This window comes from Melospiza melodia, unplaced genomic scaffold (assembly GCF_035770615.1).
Source record: "Melospiza melodia melodia isolate bMelMel2 unplaced genomic scaffold, bMelMel2.pri scaffold_271, whole genome shotgun sequence".
NCBI classification, from domain to species: Eukaryota; Metazoa; Chordata; class Aves; order Passeriformes; family Passerellidae; genus Melospiza; species Melospiza melodia.
This window is the reverse complement of record NW_026948593.1, coordinates 18523-36530: the sequence shown is the minus strand read 5'-3', so window position 1 is coordinate 36530 and position 18008 is coordinate 18523. Positions and strand designations below refer to the sequence as shown.

General features: G+C 58.7%; 2 protein-coding genes across 6 annotated transcripts in view; both read right to left on the bottom strand.

Annotated features, from left to right (window-relative positions):
- Positions 1 to 355: 355 nt before the first annotated feature.
- Positions 356 to 7086, bottom strand: LOC134433829 (putative per-hexamer repeat protein 5). Of its 5 annotated transcripts, none has more exons than XM_063182533.1 (3): positions 4159 to 4192; positions 2865 to 3401; positions 357 to 2826 (listed from the first exon to the last, which is right to left on the bottom strand). In XM_063182533.1, exon 3 carries the CDS (start codon positions 2582 to 2584, stop codon positions 1322 to 1324), a length of 1263 nt encoding a protein of 420 aa, XP_063038603.1. In that variant the 5' UTR covers positions 2585 to 2826; positions 2865 to 3401; positions 4159 to 4192; the 3' UTR covers positions 357 to 1321. The 5 variants fall into 5 exon arrangements, with proteins under 5 accessions (XP_063038607.1, XP_063038603.1, XP_063038605.1 ...); XM_063182535.1 differs by having other exon boundaries at positions 357 to 3032; positions 3106 to 3401; XM_063182537.1 differs by having other exon boundaries at positions 356 to 3401.
- The window catches only part of LOC134433830 (SH3 and multiple ankyrin repeat domains protein 1-like), a 26251-nt gene continuing 15189 nt past the window's right edge, over positions 6947 to 18008 (bottom strand). The window contains 9 exon segments of the mRNA XM_063182538.1: positions 6947 to 7255; positions 7257 to 7545; positions 11362 to 11445; positions 11585 to 12599; positions 12819 to 12954; positions 12956 to 13318; positions 13320 to 13492; positions 13579 to 13773; positions 16602 to 16701. Of these exon segments, the coding sequence (XP_063038608.1) occupies positions 6947 to 7255; positions 7257 to 7545; positions 11362 to 11445; positions 11585 to 12599; positions 12819 to 12954; positions 12956 to 13318; positions 13320 to 13492; positions 13579 to 13773; positions 16602 to 16701 (2664 nt within the window).

The window sequence follows — 18008 nt, the reverse complement described above, 5'->3', positions numbered from 1 at the left end:
CTTTGGGTCACAGTGAATTTTTGGGGGAGGGGGGGGAGGGGGGGAGGGGTTTGAGGAAGGGGGGGGGGAGCGCGCCCCTCCCCCACCCTGGGGGCGTGGTTTATTTGTGGGGGGGGAGGGGGCGGGGCCTGGGGTGGGGGAGGGGCGCTGGAAGACATTCGAGTGGGGGTCGTTGCCTCTTTTGGGGGTGGGGGAGGGGCTTTGGGGGGTGGGGGAGGGGCCACGACCCTGAGAGAGCCCTTAGAGATGGGGGGGGAGGGGCGGGGCTTGGGGAGGGGGCGGGGCCCGTGAGCATGCGGGGCACGGGCGGGGGGGGAGGGGCGGGGCACGCGCGTGTGCAAAGGGGGGCGGGGCACGCTCGCGTGTAAAAGGGGGAGTGGCTCAGAGCGCGTGTGCAAAGGGGGGGAGGGGCGAGTGTGAAAGGGAGGGGGGGAGGGGCACGCGCGTGTGCAAGGGGTGAGTGTGCAACGTGTGGGGGCGGGCGTGTTGCACGCGAGTGTGTAAGGGGTGTGAATGCGCGTGTAAGGGTGGGTCGGTGGGTGTGCAAGGGATGGGGGTGGGTGTGCAAGGGGGTTCGGTGAGTGTGCAAGGGGTGGGGTGATTGTGTCGCACGTGAATGTGCGTGTGCAAGGGGGAGGGGCGAGTTTGCAAGGGGGAGTCGGTGAGTGTGCAAAGTGTGGGGGTGAGTGTGTTGCACACGAGTGTGTAAGGGGAGGGACAGGAGAGGCACAGGAGTGTGCAAAGGGGGTTGAGAGTTTTGCGTGAGTGTGCAAGGAACGGGGCAAGTGTGTGAGCCACGAGTGTGCAAGGGCTGTGCGTCAGAGACGCTGTGAGTGTGCAAGGGGTGTGTGTGTGGGTGTGTGTCCGTGGGTGTGCAAAGGGGAGAGCTGTGAGTGTGCAAGGGGCGGCTGAGTGCAAGCTGTGAGTGTGCAAGGCGTGTCAGAGCGGCTGTGAGTGTGCAAGGGGTGTGTGTGAGTGTGCAAGGGCACATTGTGAGCACGCGACACGCGGTGTGAGCGTGCAAGGGACACGTGACAGTGAGTGTGTGATCCTTGCACACGCGCGTGCACGGGGCTGCCATCACCCCCACATGCGCGTGCAAGCCTCGCACACGCGCGTGCCCGGCCCTGAGGGGGACCCCACCCCCCCCTTTGCACGCCCGGTCACACTCCCACGTCCCCTTGCACGCCCAGGGGCTCTTGCACGCCCGGCGGCGCCTCCCGTTGCACACTCGGCGCCTCTTGCACGCCCGGGTCCGGCGCCACGTTTGCGTCTCGTTGCACAATCATCGCCTCTTGCACAATCATCGCCTCTTGCACCATCACGTCCTGTTGCACGCCCGCCTCCGCCGCCTGTTGCACCGCCCAGCAGCTCCCCTTGCACGCCCGGCTCCCATTGCACGCCCATGTCCGCGTCCGGCAGCTCCTGTTGCACGCCCACGTGTCCTTGCACGCCCATCTCCGGCTGCACGCCCATCTCCACGTCCCACAGCGCGCCGGGCGCTCCTTGCACGCCCAGCTCCTGTTGCACGCCCATCTCCGCGTCCCGTTGCACGCCCGGCTCCCGTTGCACGCCCGGCTCCCACTGCACGCCCAGCTCCAGCTGCCGTTGCACGCCCAGCTCCTGTTGCACGCTCAGCTTCCTCTGGATCTCCACCTCCCGTTGCACGCCCAGCTCCTGTTGCACGCTCAGCCGCCGCTGCGCCTCCAGCTGTTGCACGCTCAGCTTGCGCTGCTGCTGCTGTTGCACGCTCAGATCCCGCCGGGCGCCCAGGTCCATCTCCTGTTGCACACTCAGCTCCCGTTGCACGCTCACGTCCCACCGGATGCCCACGTCCACGTCCCGGCGCCCGCTGTCCATGTCCCGTTGCACACTCAGCGCACACCCGCGCACGCCCAGAGCCCCTTGCACGCCCAAACCCCCTTGCACGCCCAAACCCCCTTGCACAATCGGGTCCCAGGGCGCACTCGGGTCCTGTTGCACACTCAGATTGCTTTGAACAATTGGATCCCGTTGCACACTCGGATCCTGTCGCACACTGGGATCCTTTCACAGTCTGAAGTCCAGATCCCGTTGCACACTTGGACCCTTTTGCACACTTGGGTCCCATTTCACACAGGCATCGCGTTGCACGCCCGCATCTCGTTGCACACTCAGATCCCGTCACATTCCCGTGTCTGGATCCTGTTGCACACTCAGATCCCGTTGCACACTCGGATCCCTTTGAACACCAAGATCCCATTGCACACCCGGATCCCATTGCACACTCGGATCCCCTTACACACTCGGATCCCTTTGAACACTCAGATCCCATTACATTCCCGTGTCCAGATCTCGTTGCACACCTGGATCCTGTTGCACACTCGGATCCCGTTGCACACTTGGATCCTGTTACATTCCCATATCCAGGTCCCATTGCACACTTGGGTCCTGTTGCACACTCGGATCCCGTTGCACACTGGGATCTTGTTACACATTCAGATACCATTGCACACCCAGATCCCGTTGCACACTCAGATCCTGTTACATTCTCTTTTCCAGATCCTGTTGCACACCTGGATCCCGCTGCACACTTGGATCCCATCACATTCCCATGTCCAGATCCCGTTGCACGCCCAGATCCTGTTGCACACTCAGATCCTGTTACATTCCCATGTCCAGATCCCGTTGCACACCCGGATCGTGTTGCACACTCGGATCCCGTTGCACACCCCGGATCCCGTTGCACACTCGGATCCCGTTGCACACTCAGATCCTTTCACAGTCTTAAGTCCAGATCCCGTGGCACACTCGGATCCCTTTGAACACCGAGATCCTGTTACACACCTGGATCCCTGTTACACACCTGGATCCCTGTTACACACCTGGATCCTGTTACACACCTGGATCCCACTGCACACTCGGACCCTGTCGCAGACTGGGATCCTGTTACACACCTGGATCCCATTTTACACCTGGATCCTGTTGCACACTTGGATCCCGTTGCACACTTGGGTCCTATCACATTCCCGTGTCCGGATCCCATTGCACACCTGGATCCCATTACACACTTGGATCCTGTTGCAACGCTCAGATCCCATTGCACACCTGGATCCCATTGCACACCTGGATCCTGTTGCACACCTGGATCCTTTCACAGTCTTAAGCCCCGACCCCATTGCACACTGAGATCCCGTTGCACGCCTGGGCCCCGTTGCACACTCACCTTCCCCCTCTCCCCCTCTTTCCCTCACACCTGGGGCCCGTCTCCTCGGTACCTGGGGGTTCCTCCTTGACACCTCAAGGTCCCCCTCTCACACCTGGAAGTTTCTCACTGACACCTGAGCGTCCCTCGTTACCTGAGGGTCCCTCCCTCACACCTGAGAATCTCTCCTCAGCACCTGGAGGTCCCTCCTTGGCACCTGAAGGTCTCACCGCCACACCTGAGGGTGGCATCTCGGTACCTGGGAGTTCCTCCCTCACACCTGAAGGTCTCACCGCCACACCTGAAGGTCTCACCGCCACACCTGAGGGTCCCTCCCTCACACCTGAGAATCTCTCCTCAGCACCTGGAGGTCCCTCCTTGGCACCTGAAGGTCTCACCGCCGCACCTGAGGGTGGCATCTCGGTACCTGGGAGTTCCTCCCTCACACCTGGAGGTCCTTCCCTCACCACCTGAGGGTCTCACCCTGGTACCTGGGAGTCCCTCCTCGGTACCTGGGAGTTCCTCCCTCACACCTGAAGGTCTCACCGCCACACCTGAAGGTCTCACCGCCACACCTGAGGGTCCCTCCCTCACACCTGAGAATCTCTCCTCAGCACCTGGAGGGTCCCTCCTTGGCACCTGAAGGTCTCACCGCCGCACCTGAGGGTGGCATCTCGGTACCTGGAGTTCCTCCCTCACACCTGAAGGTCCCTCCCTCACACCTGAGGGTCTCACCGCCACACCTGAGGGTCTCACCGCCACACCTGAGGGTGGCATCTCGGTACCTGGGAGTTCCTCCCTCACACCTGGAGGTCCCTCCCTCACACCTGAGGGTCTCACCCTGGTACCTGGGAGTCCCTCCTCGGTACCTGGGAGTTCCTCCCTCACACCTGAAGGTCTCACCGCCACACCTGAGGGTCCCTCCCTCACACCTGAGAATCTCTCCTCAGCACCTGGAGATCCCTCCTTGGCACCCGAAGGTCTCACCGCCACACCCGAGGGTCTCACCTCGGTACCTGGGAGTTTCTCCCTCACACCTGGAGATCCTTCCCTCACACCTGGGGGTCTGTCCTTGACACCTGAGGGTCCCTCCTTGGTACCTGGGGACGTCTCCTCGATACCTGAAGGTCTCCCCCTCACACCTGGGAGTCTCTCCTTGACACCTGAGGGTCCCTCCTCGGTACCTGGGAGCGTCTCCCTCACACCTGGGGGTCCGTCCTTGGCACCTGAGGATCTCTCCCTGGTACCTGGCGGTCCCTCCTTCACACCTGGCGATGTCTCCTTGCTACTTCGGGGTCTCTCTTTGGTACCTGAAGGTCCCTCCTTGCTACCTGGAGGTCCCTCCCTCACACCTGGGAGTCTCTCCTCGACACCTGGAGGTTCCTCCCTCACATCTGGGTGTCTGCTCTCAGTACCTGGGAGTGTCTCCCTCACACCTGAAGGTCCCTCCCTCACACCTGAAGATGTCTCCTCAGTACCTGAGGGTCCCTTTTCGGTACTCGAGGGTGTCACCACCGGTACCTGGGGGTCCCCTCCTCGGTACCTGCGAGTCTCTTCGATACCTGAAGGTCTCCCCCTCACACCTGGGGGTCTGTCCTTGACACCTGAAGGTCCCTCCCCAGTACCTGGGAGTGTCTCCCTCACACCTGGGGGTTCCTCCTCGCTACCTGAGGATCTTTCCCTGGTACCTGAGGGTCCCTCTCGCACACCTGAGGGTTCCCCCTCACACCTGGGGATGTCTCCTCGGTACCTGAGAATCTCTCCCTGGTACCTGGCGGTCCCTCCCTCACACCTGAGGGTCTCTCCTCAGCACCTGAGGGTCTCTCCTGGATACCTGGAGGTGCCTCCTTGCAACCTGAAGGTCTCCCCCCTCACACCTGGGCACGTCTCCTCTGTACCTGGGAGTTCCTCCCTCACACCTGAGGGTCCTTCTCTCACACCTGGGGATGTCTCCCTCACACCTGGGAGTCTCTCCTTGACACCTGAGGGTCCCTTCTCGTTACCTGGGCGTTTGTCTCTCACACCTGAAGGTCCCTCCCTCACACATGGGGGTCCCTCCCTCACACCTGGAAGTTTCTCATTGACACCTGAGGGTCCCCCCTTGTTACCTGAGGGTCCCTCCCTCACACCTGGGGATATCTCCTCAGTACCTGGGTGGTTCTCCTCAGTACCTGAGGGTTCCTTTTCGGTACCTGAAGGTCTCCCCCTCACACCTGGGGGTCCCTCCTCGGTACCTGGGAGTCTCTCCCTCGCACCTGGGGATCCCTCCCTCACACCTGAGGCTCTCACCTCGGTACTCCGGGGTCCCTCCCTCACACCCGGGGTTCTCTCCTCGGTACCTGAAGGTCCCTCCCTCACACCTGAGGGTCTCACCCCGGTACCTGGGGGTGTCTCCTCGGTACCTGGGAGTCTCTCCCTCACACCTGGGAGTCCCTCCCTGGCACCTGGGAGTCTCCCTCTCACATTGGGGATCCCTCCCCTCACACCTGAGGGTCCCTCCTCGGTACCTGGGTGTCTCCCCCTCACACCTGAGGGTCCCTCGTTGGTACCTGGGTGTGTCCCCCTCACACCTGGACATCCCTCCTCGGTACCTGGGTGTCTCCTCCTCACACCTGGACATCCCTCCTCGGTACCTGGGTGTCTCCCCCTCACACCTGAGGGTCCCTGCCTCACACCTGGGATGTCTTCTCGGTACCTGGGGGTCCCTCCTCGGTACCTGAAGGTCCCTCCCTCACACCTGAGGGTCTCACCCTGGCACCTGGGGGTCCCTCCTCGGTACCTGGGAACCTCTCCCTCACACCTGCAAGTTTCTCATCGACACCTGAGGGTCCCTCCTGTCGATACCTGGGGGCCCCTCCTCGGTACCTGGGAGTCTCCCTCTCACACCTGAGGGTCCCTGCTTGGTACCTGGGAGTTTCCCCTTCACACCTGAGGGTCTCACCCCGGTACCTGGGGGTGTCTCCTCGGTACCTGGGAGTCTCTTCCTCACACCTGGGAGTCCCTCCCTGGCACCTGGGAGTCTCCCTCTCACATTGGGGATCCCTCCCTCACACCTGAGGGTCCCTCCTCAGTACCTGGGTGTCTCCCCCTCACACCTGAGGGTCCTTGCCTCACACCTGGGGGGGTCTCCTCGGTACCTGGGAGTCTCTTACTCACACCTGAGGGTCTCACCCTGCTACTTGGGTGTCTCCCCCTCACACCTGGACATCCCTCCTCGGTACCTGGGTGTTTTCTCCTCGGTACCTGAAGGTCCCTCCCTCACACCTGAGGGTCTCACCCTGGCACCTGGGGGTCCCTCCTCGGTACCTGGGAGTTTCTCCCTCACACCTGCAAGTTTCTCATCGACACCTGAAGGTCCCTTCCTCTCACCTGGGGGCCCCTCCCTGCTACCCGGGAGTTTCTCCCTCACACCTGAGGGTCCTTGCCTCACACCTGGGGGTCCCTCCTCGGTACCTGGGTGTTTCTCCTCGGCACCTGAAGCTCCCTTCCTCTCACCTGGGGGCCCCTCCCTGGTACCCGGGAGTTTCTCCCTCACACCTGGGGATGTCTCCTCGGTACCTGGGTGTTTCTCCTCGGTACCTGAAGGTCCCTCCCTCACACCTGGGGGCCCCTCCCTGGTACCTGGGTGTCTCCCCCTCACACCCTGAGGCGCCCCACCTTTACACCTGAGGGGGTCCCACCTCAGCACCCGCTCGCCTCCCCCATCCCGCTGCCCCCCCCCCCCCCCCCCCCCCCACCTGCCCCGCCCAGGTTGCGCGGCCATCACCTCTCGAGGAAGAGGCGCAGGGCGCGGTCGATGTTCATGCGGTGCCCGACGCGGGTGACGCCCAGGTCGATGTAATCCTCCTTGGTGAGCGCGGGCAGGTGCGTGCCGTCGATCTCGTTGTGCAGGAAGCGCGCCCGGTGCTCGCCCAGGTTCAGCGACTCCAGCCAGTCCGCCACGTCGAACTTGCTCCAGAAAGCCAAAGGTTTCGCCCCAAAAGGCTTGGCGGGGGCGGGGCCGCCCCCCCCCGGTGATTGACGCGGCGGCGGCGGCGCGGGGCGGGGACAGCGAGCGCAGCTCCAGGTAGGAAGAGGCGGAGCTTCCCCCCGCGGCTCCTCCCCCTCCGTACAGGTGAGCCGCGGGTAAGGTGGGCAGGGAGGCGGGGCGGGGGGCGGGGCTCCCGCGGCGCTCCGAGGGCGGAGGGGCGGGGCTGGGCGCGCGCCGGAGGGGCGGGCGCACGTCCAGGTCCCCGCCCACGGCCACGCCCACCGAGGGCTTGGGGGGAGGCGGCGGCCAATGGGGGAAGAGGGCGGAGCTCGGGGGGAGGGGCTTGGTGGGCGTGGTGGCGGAGGAGGGGGGAGGGGCGGAGTCCGTGAGCCTGCGGGGGGAGGGGAAAGGGGGAGGGGGAAAAGGGGGAGGGGTTAGAGAGGGGGGAGGGGCGGGGACACGGCCACGCCCACGCCCCGCCCATCAACCCAAACGCGGCCCCCAAAATGGGTGGGGCGGGTGAGAACGGGTGAGATACAGGTGTGGAACAGGCGAGATCAGGTGAGAACAGGTGAGATACAGGTGAGAACAGGTGAGATACAGGTGAGACGTGTAGAAGAGGTGAGCACAGGTGAGAACAGGTGAGATACAGGTGTGGAACAGGTGAGGTGAGATACAGGTGTGGTACAGGTGAGACCAGGTGGGATACAGGTGTGGAACAGGTGTGGTACAGGTGAGAACAGGTGAGATACAGGTGTGGAACAGGTGAGAACAGTGAGCACAGGTGAGCACAGGTGAGAACAGGTGAGATACAGGTGTGGAACAGGTGAGGTGAGAACAGGTGAGAACAGGTGAGAACAGGTGAAAGGTGAGAACAGGTGTGAAGAGGTGAGAGGTGTGGTACCGATGGAAACAGGTGAGAACAGGTGAGACGTGTAGAACAGGTGAGCGCAGGTGAGAACAGGTGAGATACAGGTGAGGTGAAAACAGGCGAGCACAGGTGAGAATAGGTGAGGTATGGAACAGGTGAGGTACAGGTGAGATATAGGTGAGAGGTGTGGTACAGGTGACAACAGGCAACATACAGGTGAAGTGAGAACAGGTGAGAACAGGTGAGAACAGGTGAGAGGTGTGGTACAGGTGAGATACAGGTGAGGTGAGAGCAGGGTGAGATACAGGTGAGATACAGGTGACAGGTGTGGAACAGGTGAGGTGAGAACAGGTGAGTTGTGAACACATAAGAACAGGTGAGAGTTGTGGAACAGGTGAGACAGGTGAGAACAGGTGAGAACAGGTGAGATGAACAGGTGAGATACAGGTGAGAATAAGCAAGAGGTGTGCAACAGGTGAGACGCAGGTGAGGTGAGAACAGGTGTGAGATACAGGTGAGAACAGGTGAGAACAGGTGAGGTGTGAACAGGTGAGATACAGGTGAAGTGTGGCACAGGTGAGACGGGCACAGGTGTGCCAGGTGTGCTGGCTCCAGGTGTGACAGACGCCACAGGTGCGACGCCCGCCCCAATGCATGCGACAGCTGCCACAGGTGTGCCACAGGTGTGCCACAGGTGTGCTAGCCTCCCGAGCCCATGCAGCAGGTGCCAGGTGTGCCACAGGTGAGTCACAGGTGTGCCACAGGTGAATCACAGTGTGAATCACAGGTGAATCACAGGTGTGCCACAGGTGTGCTAGCCTCCCGAGCCCATGCAGCAGGTGCCAGGTGTGCCACAGGTGAGTCACAGGTGTGCCACAGGTGAATCACAGGTGTGCCACAGGTGTGATACCCTCCCGAGCCCATGCAGCAGGTGCCAGGTGTGCCACAGGTGTGCCACACAGGTGCAATGAACCCCCAATCCATGCAGCAGTCGCCACAGGTGTGTCACAGGTGTGTCACAGGTGCCACAGGTGAATCACAGGCGTGTCACAGGTGTGTCACAGGTGCCAAACCCTCCCCAAGCCCATGCAGCAGGTGCCAGGTGTGTCACAGGTGTGCCACAGGTGTGCCACAGGTGCAATGAACTCCCAATCCATGCAGCAGTCGCCACAGGTGTGCCACAGGTGTGCCACAGGTGCCACAGGTGAATCACAGGCGTGTCACAGGTGTGTCACAGGTGCCAAACCCTCCCCAAGCCCATGCAGCAGGTGCCAGGTGTGTCACAGGTGAATCACAGGTGTGCCACAGGTGTCACAGGTGTGTCACAGGTGTCACAGGTGTGTCATCGATGCAATGAACCCCCAATCCATGCAGCAGGCGCCACAGGCGTGTCACAGGTGTGCCACAGGTGCCACACCCTCCCCAAGCCCATGCAGCAGGTGCCAGGTGTGCCACAGGTGTGTCATGGGTGTGTCACAGGTGTGCCACAGGTGCAATGAACCCCCAATCCATGCAGCAGTCGCCACAGGTGTGTCACAGGTGTGTCACAGGTGAGTCACAGGTGTGTCACAGGTATGCCACAGGTGTGCCACAGGTATGCCAACAGGTGTGTCACGGGTGTGTCACAGGTGTGCCACAGCTGCCACATCCCCCCAGGCCCATGCAGAAGGCCACAGGTGTGCCAACAGGTGTGCCACAGGTGCAATGGCCCCCTCCCAGATCCATGCAGCAGCTGAAGCAGGTGCGCCACAGGTGTGTCACGGGTGTGCCAACAGGTGTGCAACAGGTGTGCCAACAGGTGTGCCACAGGTGCAATGGCCCCCTCCCAGATCCATGCAGCAGCTGAAGCAGGTGTGCCACAGGTGTGTCACAGGTGAGTCACAGGTGTGCCACGGGTGTGCCACGGGTGTGTCACGGGTGCCACCGCCCCGGCCATGCAATGGGCGCCCAGGTGTGATGGGAATGTCACAGGTGTGATGGGGTGCGGTGACGGTCCCAGGTGCCACAGGTGTGATGGAAGCCACGCCCCCCCAGGTGTCCCAGGTGTGATGGACACCCCGTGTGTGACGGAAGCCCCGCCCCTCAAGTGTGATGGACACCCCAGTTGTTCTGCAAGCCACGCCCCCCAGGTGTGATGGATGTTCCAGGTACGATGGAAGCCCCGCCCCCAGGTTTGATGGAAACCACGCCCCAAGTGTGATGGAAGCCACGCCCCTCAGGTGTGACAGATATCCCAGGTGTGACAGAAGCCCCGCCCCCCCAGGTGTGATGGACACCCCGGTTGCCCTGCAAGCCCCGCCCCTCAAGTGTGATTGATGGATGGATGGATGGATGGATGGAAGCCCCGCCTCCAGGTGTGATGGACACTCCAGTTGCCCCACAAGCCCCGCCCCCAGGCATGATGGATGGGTGAGGGACAGATGGAAGCCACGCCCCTAGTTGCCCACAAGCCCCGCCCCCCCAGGTGTGATGGATGGATGGATGGATGGAAGCCCCACCTTCCCAGGTGTGATGGACATCCCAGTTGCCCCACAAGCCCGCCCCAAGGTGTGATGGATGGATGGAAGCCCCGCCTCCAGGTGTTATGAATGTCTCAGCAGCCCCGCAAGACCCGCCCCCTCAGGTGTGATGGACACCCCAGTTGCCCTGCAAGCCCCTCCCCCAGGTGTGATGGATGGGTGGATGGATGACGGATGGGTGTAAGCCCCGCCCCTCACCTGATCCTCCCCGCGAACCCCACCCCCCCCGGTGTGATGGATGGATGGATGGAAGCCCCGCCCCCCCAGGTGTGATGGATGTAGGCCCCGCCTCCCCAGGTGTGACGGATGGATGAAGCCCCGCCCCTCACCTGATCCTGCCCGCGAACCCCGCCCCCCAGGTGTGATGGATGGATGGATGGATGGATGGATGGATGGACGGATGGATGGATGGATGGATGGATGGATGGATGATGGATGGATGGACGGATGGATGGATGGATGGATGGATGATGGATGGATGGACGGATGGATGGATGGATGGATGGATGATGGATGGATGGACGGATGGATGGATGGATGGATGGATGGATGGATGGATGGATGGATGGATGGATGGAAGCCCCGCCCCCGGCCCCGCCCCTCACCTGCTCCTGCCCGCGAACCCCGCCCCCCCCGCTGTGATGGATGGATGGATGGATGGATGGATGGATGATGGACAGATATAAGCCCCGCCCCTCACCTGATCCTGCCCGCGAACCCCGCCTCCCCCGCTGTGATGGATGGATGGATGGATGGAAGCCCCGCCCCCCCCACTGTGATGGATGGATGATGGACAGCTATAAGCCCCGCCCCTCACCTGATCCTGCCCGCGAACCCCGCCTCCACGAGTCCCGCGCGGCTCCAGCCGGGCGCGCCCATCCCCCCGCGGGGTGCCGCCCTGCTGTGGGGGGAGGGGCAGCGCCAGCGCCGGCAGGGGGGGGAGGGGCAGCGCCGGCTCCTCCCCCCGCCCCGCCCCCTCCCCACTCCCTGCCCCCCCTCAGCACCGCCCGGCCCCGCCCCCCGCGCCGCCCCTCCCCCGCCGGCCCGTCCAGCCCTCCCCCAGCTCGGGGGGGTGGTCGCTGCTGCTGCGGCTGTCGGGCTCCTCGATGCCCGAGTCCGTCACGGCCTCCGCGCCCGCCTCGCCGCCAGCCCCGCCCCCCAAAATGACCCCGCCCACTGCCGAAACCCCGCCCCCTCCTCCTCCTCCTCCTCCTCGGCGGGGGTCGTGCGTGGCCCCGCCCCCCGCCCCGCCCCCTCCCCCTTGCGTCAGCGTGGCCACCTCGCTGTCGTACGAGGTCAGGCTGGAGGTGGCCGAGTCCGCCCCGCCCCCCATGGAGGACGGGGGGGGAGGGGCGGCGGGGGGAGGGGCTCCGTCCTGGTGGGGGTGGTGGGGGTGGTGCGGGGGAGGGGCCGCGACCCCCGCGTGGGGGGGAGGGGTCTCGAAGCTGTTGGCGAACTCGAGGGGCGGGGGGAGGGGCTCGGCCAGCAGCAGCTCCTCGTCCGCGTCCACCGAGGGGGCGGGGGGGGGCAGGGAGAGCAGGGGGGAGCCCCCTCCCCCTGCCGAGGCACGCCCACCACCGCGACCCCGCCCCCCCCCGCCGGCGGCGTCGGAGAAGCGCACGCGGCCCTCGGGCCCCCCTCCCCAGAGGGGCTCCAGGCGGCGGGAGGGGCTCCCGGGCACTTTTTGGGGAGGGGGCGTCTTGGGCAAGGTGGGGGGGCCCGAGAGGTGCAGCGAGGAGGGGGAGACCCCGCCCAAAAGGGGGAGGGAGCGCACGCCGACCCCGCCCCCCATGGAGATGGAGGCGCCCATCCCCCCCGCCAAGTTGGGGGCGTGGTGGGCGTGGTGGTGGAGCGGGGAGGGGGCGGGGCCGGCGGCGGGGGGCGGGGCGTGCATGGGCGGGGGGAGCCCCCCGTGGAGGCCCCCCAGGGGAAATGGGGAGGGGGCGGGCGGGGGAGGGGGGGAGGACGCGGCAGGAGCCGGCGGGGGGAGGGGCGGAGCGCGCGGGGCCCAGACCGGGATGGACCGGGGACAAACCGGGATGGACCGGGGACAAACTGGGGTGGACCGGGGACAAACTGGGGTGAACCGGGCTCAAACTGGGGTGAACCGGGCCCATACTGGGATGGACCGGGCTCAAACTGGGGTGAACCGGGCCCATACTGGGATGGACTGGCCCCGCCCCCGGGTGCAGAGGGGGAGGAGCCGCCCCCTCCCCCCCGCCCGCCCCCTCCCCCCCACGCTGCTGAAAGCGCTGCCCCCTCCCCCCCGCCCGCCCCCCTGGCCCCGCCCCCTCGGTACCCGCGGGTGGGGGCGGGGAAAGGCTCCGCCCCTCCCGCCATGGCCCCGCCCCCCGCCGGCCGCGAACATCCCCTCGTCGATGCTTTTGGAGTGACGCAACCGCGGCTGCGCGGGGGGCGGGCCCAAACCCCCTCCCCCTGCCGAAGCCCCGCCCCCCCACGCCCTCCTCATCCTCCTCGGTGCTGAGGAAGAGCGCGGAGCGCCGCCCCGCCCCCCACTCCCTCCGCCCCGCCCCCACCAGCGCCGCCCCGAACTGCGAGGTGAAATCCAAGCCCGGCGAGGGGGGCGTGGCCACGGGGGGCGGGGCCGCCCTTTCCCCGCCCCCACCCTGCGGAGCCCCCACCCCGGAGGGTCCGTCGGGGGTAACCGAGGCCCCGCCCCCTGCCGCGGAAGCCCCGCCCCCCGAAGCGCCGCCCCCCCCCTCGGCCTCCACGCTGCTGCCGCGGCTGGAGCGGCCCGAGCTCGAGGTCGAGGGGCGCCTTGACGACGATCGTGGGTATCGCGATAGAGCTCTTGTCCACCCCTCCCCCGCCCGCCACGCCGGCCCCGCCCAGCGACGCCCCTCCCCCGGCCACGCCCCCTCCTGCCCTCCCTGCCCCTCCCCCTCCACTTTGGTTTGCTTCACCAGCGGCCCCTTGCGCCGCAGCGGCTTGGGGGGGCCGCCCCCCACCCCCCACCCCCACCCCCACCCCGCCCCCTCCCCGCGCCCCGCCCCCCCCCAGGTTGTAGAGGCGCCAGGGCGCCCCTCCCCCGCGGCGGGGGCGGGGCCGGGGGCGTGGCGGGGGCTGGGCGGGGGAGGGGCGGTGTAGGGCGGCTCGGGGGGGGACGTGGTGGGGGGAGGGGGGATCTCGTCCGAGCCCGGAACGGAGAGCGAGCGGCTGAAACGGCCCGGGGGGGGCGCCAGGTACGGCCTCTCCTCCTCGGGGGCACCTGCGGGAACAGAAATAATCATTAATCATTAGTTATTAAGGAATTATTAATTAATTAATTAATTATCGTTAATCATTCATTATTAATAAAACATATGGGGGCGGCGCCAGGTACGGCCTCTCCTCCTCGGGGGCACCTGCGGAGACAGGGAATTATCATTAATCATTAGTTATTAATGAATTATTAATTAATTAATTAATTATCGTTAATAATTCATTATTAATAAAACATATGGGGGGGGCGCCAGGTACGGCCTCTCCTCCTCGGGGGCACCTGGGGAGAGGGAAATAATCATTAGTCATTAATTATTAATGAATTATTAATTAATTAATTAATTATCGTTAATAATCATTATTAATAAAACATATGGGGGGGGCGCCGGGTACGGCCTCTCCTCCTCGGGGGCACCTGCGGGGACAGGGAATTATCATTAATCATTAGTAATTAATGAATTATTAACTAATTAATAATTGTTAATAAATGATTCATTAATAAAACATATGGGGGAGGGCGCCAGGTACGGCCTGTCCTCCTCGGGGGCACCTGCGGAGAGGGAAATGATCATTAGTTATTAATAAATCATTAATTAATTAATAATTGTTAATAAATAATTCATTAATTAATAAAACATATGAGGGGGGGCGCCAGGTACGGCCTCTCCTCCTCGGGGGCACCTGGGGAGAGGGAAATAATCATTAGTCATTAATTATTAATGAATTGTTAATTAATTAATAATTGTTAATAAAAAATTCATTAATTAATAAAACATATGGGGGGGCGCCAGGTACGGCCTCTCCTCCTCGGGGGCACCTGGGGAACGGAAACGGATCGTTAGTCATTAATTATTAGTGAATTATTAATTAATTAATTAATAATCGTTAATTGTTAATTAATTAATAAAACATATGGGGGGGGCGCCAGGTACGGCCTCTCCTCCTCGGGGGCACCTGGAAAGGGAGGAATTATCATTAATCATTAGTTATTAATGAATTATTAATTAATTAATAATTGTTAATAAATGATTAATTAATAAAACATATGGGGGAGGGCACCAGGTACGGCCTCTCCTCCTCGGGGGCACCTGCGGGGACAGGGAATTATCATTAATCATTAGTTATTAATGAATTATTAATTAATTAATTAATTATCGTTAATAATTCATTATTAATTAAACATATGGGGGGGCACCAGGTACGGCCTCTCCTTCTCGGGGGCACCTGCGGGGACAGGGAAAATCATTAGTTATTAATGAATTATTAACTAATTAATAATCGTTAATAATTCATTATTAATAAAACATATGGGGGGGGCGCCAGGTACGGCCTCTCCTCCTCGGGGGCACCTGCGGGGGATTAATTAATAATAGTTAATAAATAATTAATTAATTGATTAATTAAACAAATGGCGGGGGGGGGCGCCAGGTACGGCCTCTCTTCCTCGGGGGCACCTGCGGGATCAGGAATAATCATTAATCATTAGTTATTAGTGTATTAATAATTAAAAATAACTGTTAATAAATGATTAATTAATAAAACATATGGGGGGGGGCGCCAGGTACGGCCTCTCCTCCTCGGGGGCACCTGGGGGAATTAATTAATAATCGTTAATAAATAATTAATTAATTAATAAAACATATGGGGGGGGCACCAGGTACGGCCTCTCCTCCTCGGGGGGCACCTGCGGGAATTAATTAATAATCGTTAATAAATAATTAATTAATTAATAAAACATACGGGGGGGCCGCCAGGTACGGCCTCTCCTCCTCGGGGGCACCTGGGGAGATGGAACGAATCGTTAGTCATTAATTATTAGTGAATTATTAATTAATTATCGTTAATAAATAATTAATTATTAAACATATGGGGGGGGCACCAGGTACGGCCTCTCCTCCTCGGGGGCACCTGGGGGGAGGGGGAGGCACCGTCAGTCATTAATTAGTAATGATCATTAATTAATTAATAATCGTTAACAAATGATTAATAAAACATACTTATTAATAACTAATGATTAGTTATTAACTATTAGTTATCTGTTAATAATAATGAATTATTAATTAATAATTGTTAATAATTAATCACATTTATTAATAACTTATTATTTATTTTTTATTAATTATTAATAATGCTTATTTATTAGTAACTCATTATTCATAAACAATTAATTAACTACTACTAATTTATGAATAAAATATAAATTTATTAACGATTTATTACTTAATAATTCTCAATAAAACTTGTTCATTTATAGCAAATTATTATTTATCTAATAATTAATAATTAAGTATTTATTAATTATTAATTAACAATATCTATTAGTAACTCATTATTAATCAGCAATTAACTACTACTAATTCATGAATAAAATTTAAATTTATTAACAACTAATTATTACTTAATTGTTAATACTCAATTAATAAAACGTATTCATTTACAGCAAATTATTAATTGTCTATTATTATTAATTATTTAATCATCATTGAATCATTAATTAATAATTGTTAACAATTAAAAATTCTTATTAAAAATTCATTATTAAATTAAAATTTCATTATTTAAAATTAATTAGTAAATATTAATCATCACAATACATTATGAAAATAAACATAAAATTTGAGTTTGGGGTGGGGGGGGGGTGAGCTTGGGGGGAGGAGGAAAAAAATGGAAAGCAAAACCAAAAAATCTCCCACCCAAAACAACAAAAAAACGCCCAAAAAACCCCCAAAAAAACTCCCAAAAAAACCCCAAAAAAAACCCAAAAACCCCAAAAACCCCAAAATAACCAAAAATCCCCAAATCCCCCCCCAAAATCCCCGTTTGGGCCGCACTCACCGATGGATTTCTGGCGCAGCATCAGCCCGTGGGGGGGGCCCGCGGGCAGGAAGGGGCGCTCGAAGCCGCCCGGCCCCACCCGGTGCGACTCGAACGGAGCCTGGAAACGGGAAAATTCACCCCGATTGCAGCCAAATATCAAAAGTGAAAATTCACCGATTGCAGCCAAATATCGCCGGAATTGCACCCAAATATCGCCTGAATTTCACCCAAATATCGCCGGAATTGCACCCAAATATCGCCTGAATTTCACCTGAATTTCACCTCAATTTCACCCAAATATGGCCGGAATTTCACCCAAATATCGCCGGAATTGCACCCAAATATCGCCTGAATTGCACTCAAATATCGCCTGAATTTCACCCAAACATCACCGGAATTGCACCCAAATATCGCCTGAATTTCACCTGAATTTCACCCCGATTTCACCCAAATATCGCCTGAATTTCACCCAAATATCGCCGGAATTTCACCCAAATATCGCCTGAATTTCACCCAAATATCGCCGGAATTTCACCCAAATATCGCCTGAATTTCACCCAAATATCGCTGGAATTGCACACAAATATCGCCTGAATTTCACCTGAATTTCACCCCGATTTCACCCAAATATGGCCGGAATTTCACCCAAATATCGCCGGAATTGCACCCAAATATCGCCTGAATTGCACTCAAGTATCGCCTGAATTTCACCCCAATATCGCCGAATTTCACCCAAATATCGCCGGAATTGCACCCAAATATCGCCGGAATTTCACCTGAATTTCACCCCGATTTCACCCAAATATGGCCGGAATTTCACCCAAATATCGCCAGAATTGCACCCAAATATCGCCTGAATTTCACCCCGATTTCACCCAAATACGGCCGGAATTTCACCCAAATATCGCCGGAATTTCACCCAAATATCGCCTGAATTTCACCCAAATATCGCCGGAATTTCACCCAAATATCGCCTGAATTTCACCCAAATATCGCTGGAATTGCACACAAATATCGCCTGAATTTCACCTGAATTTCACCCCGATTTCACCCAAATATGGCCGGAATTTCACCCAAATATGGCCGGAATTTCACCCAAATATCGCCGGAATTGCACCCAAATATCGCCTCAATTTCACCCAAATATCGCCTGAATTTCACCCAAATATCGCCTGAATTTCACCAAATATCGCCTGAATTGCAGCCAAATATCGCCTGAATTTCACCTGAATTTCACCCCGATTTCACCCAAATATGGCTGGAATTTCACCCAAATATGGCCGGAATTGCAACCCAAATATCGCCTCAATTTCACCCAAATATCGCCTGAATTTCACCTCAATTTCACACAAATACTGCCAGAATTTCACCCAAATATTGCCTGAATTTCACCCAAATATCGCCTCAATTTCACCCAAATATCGC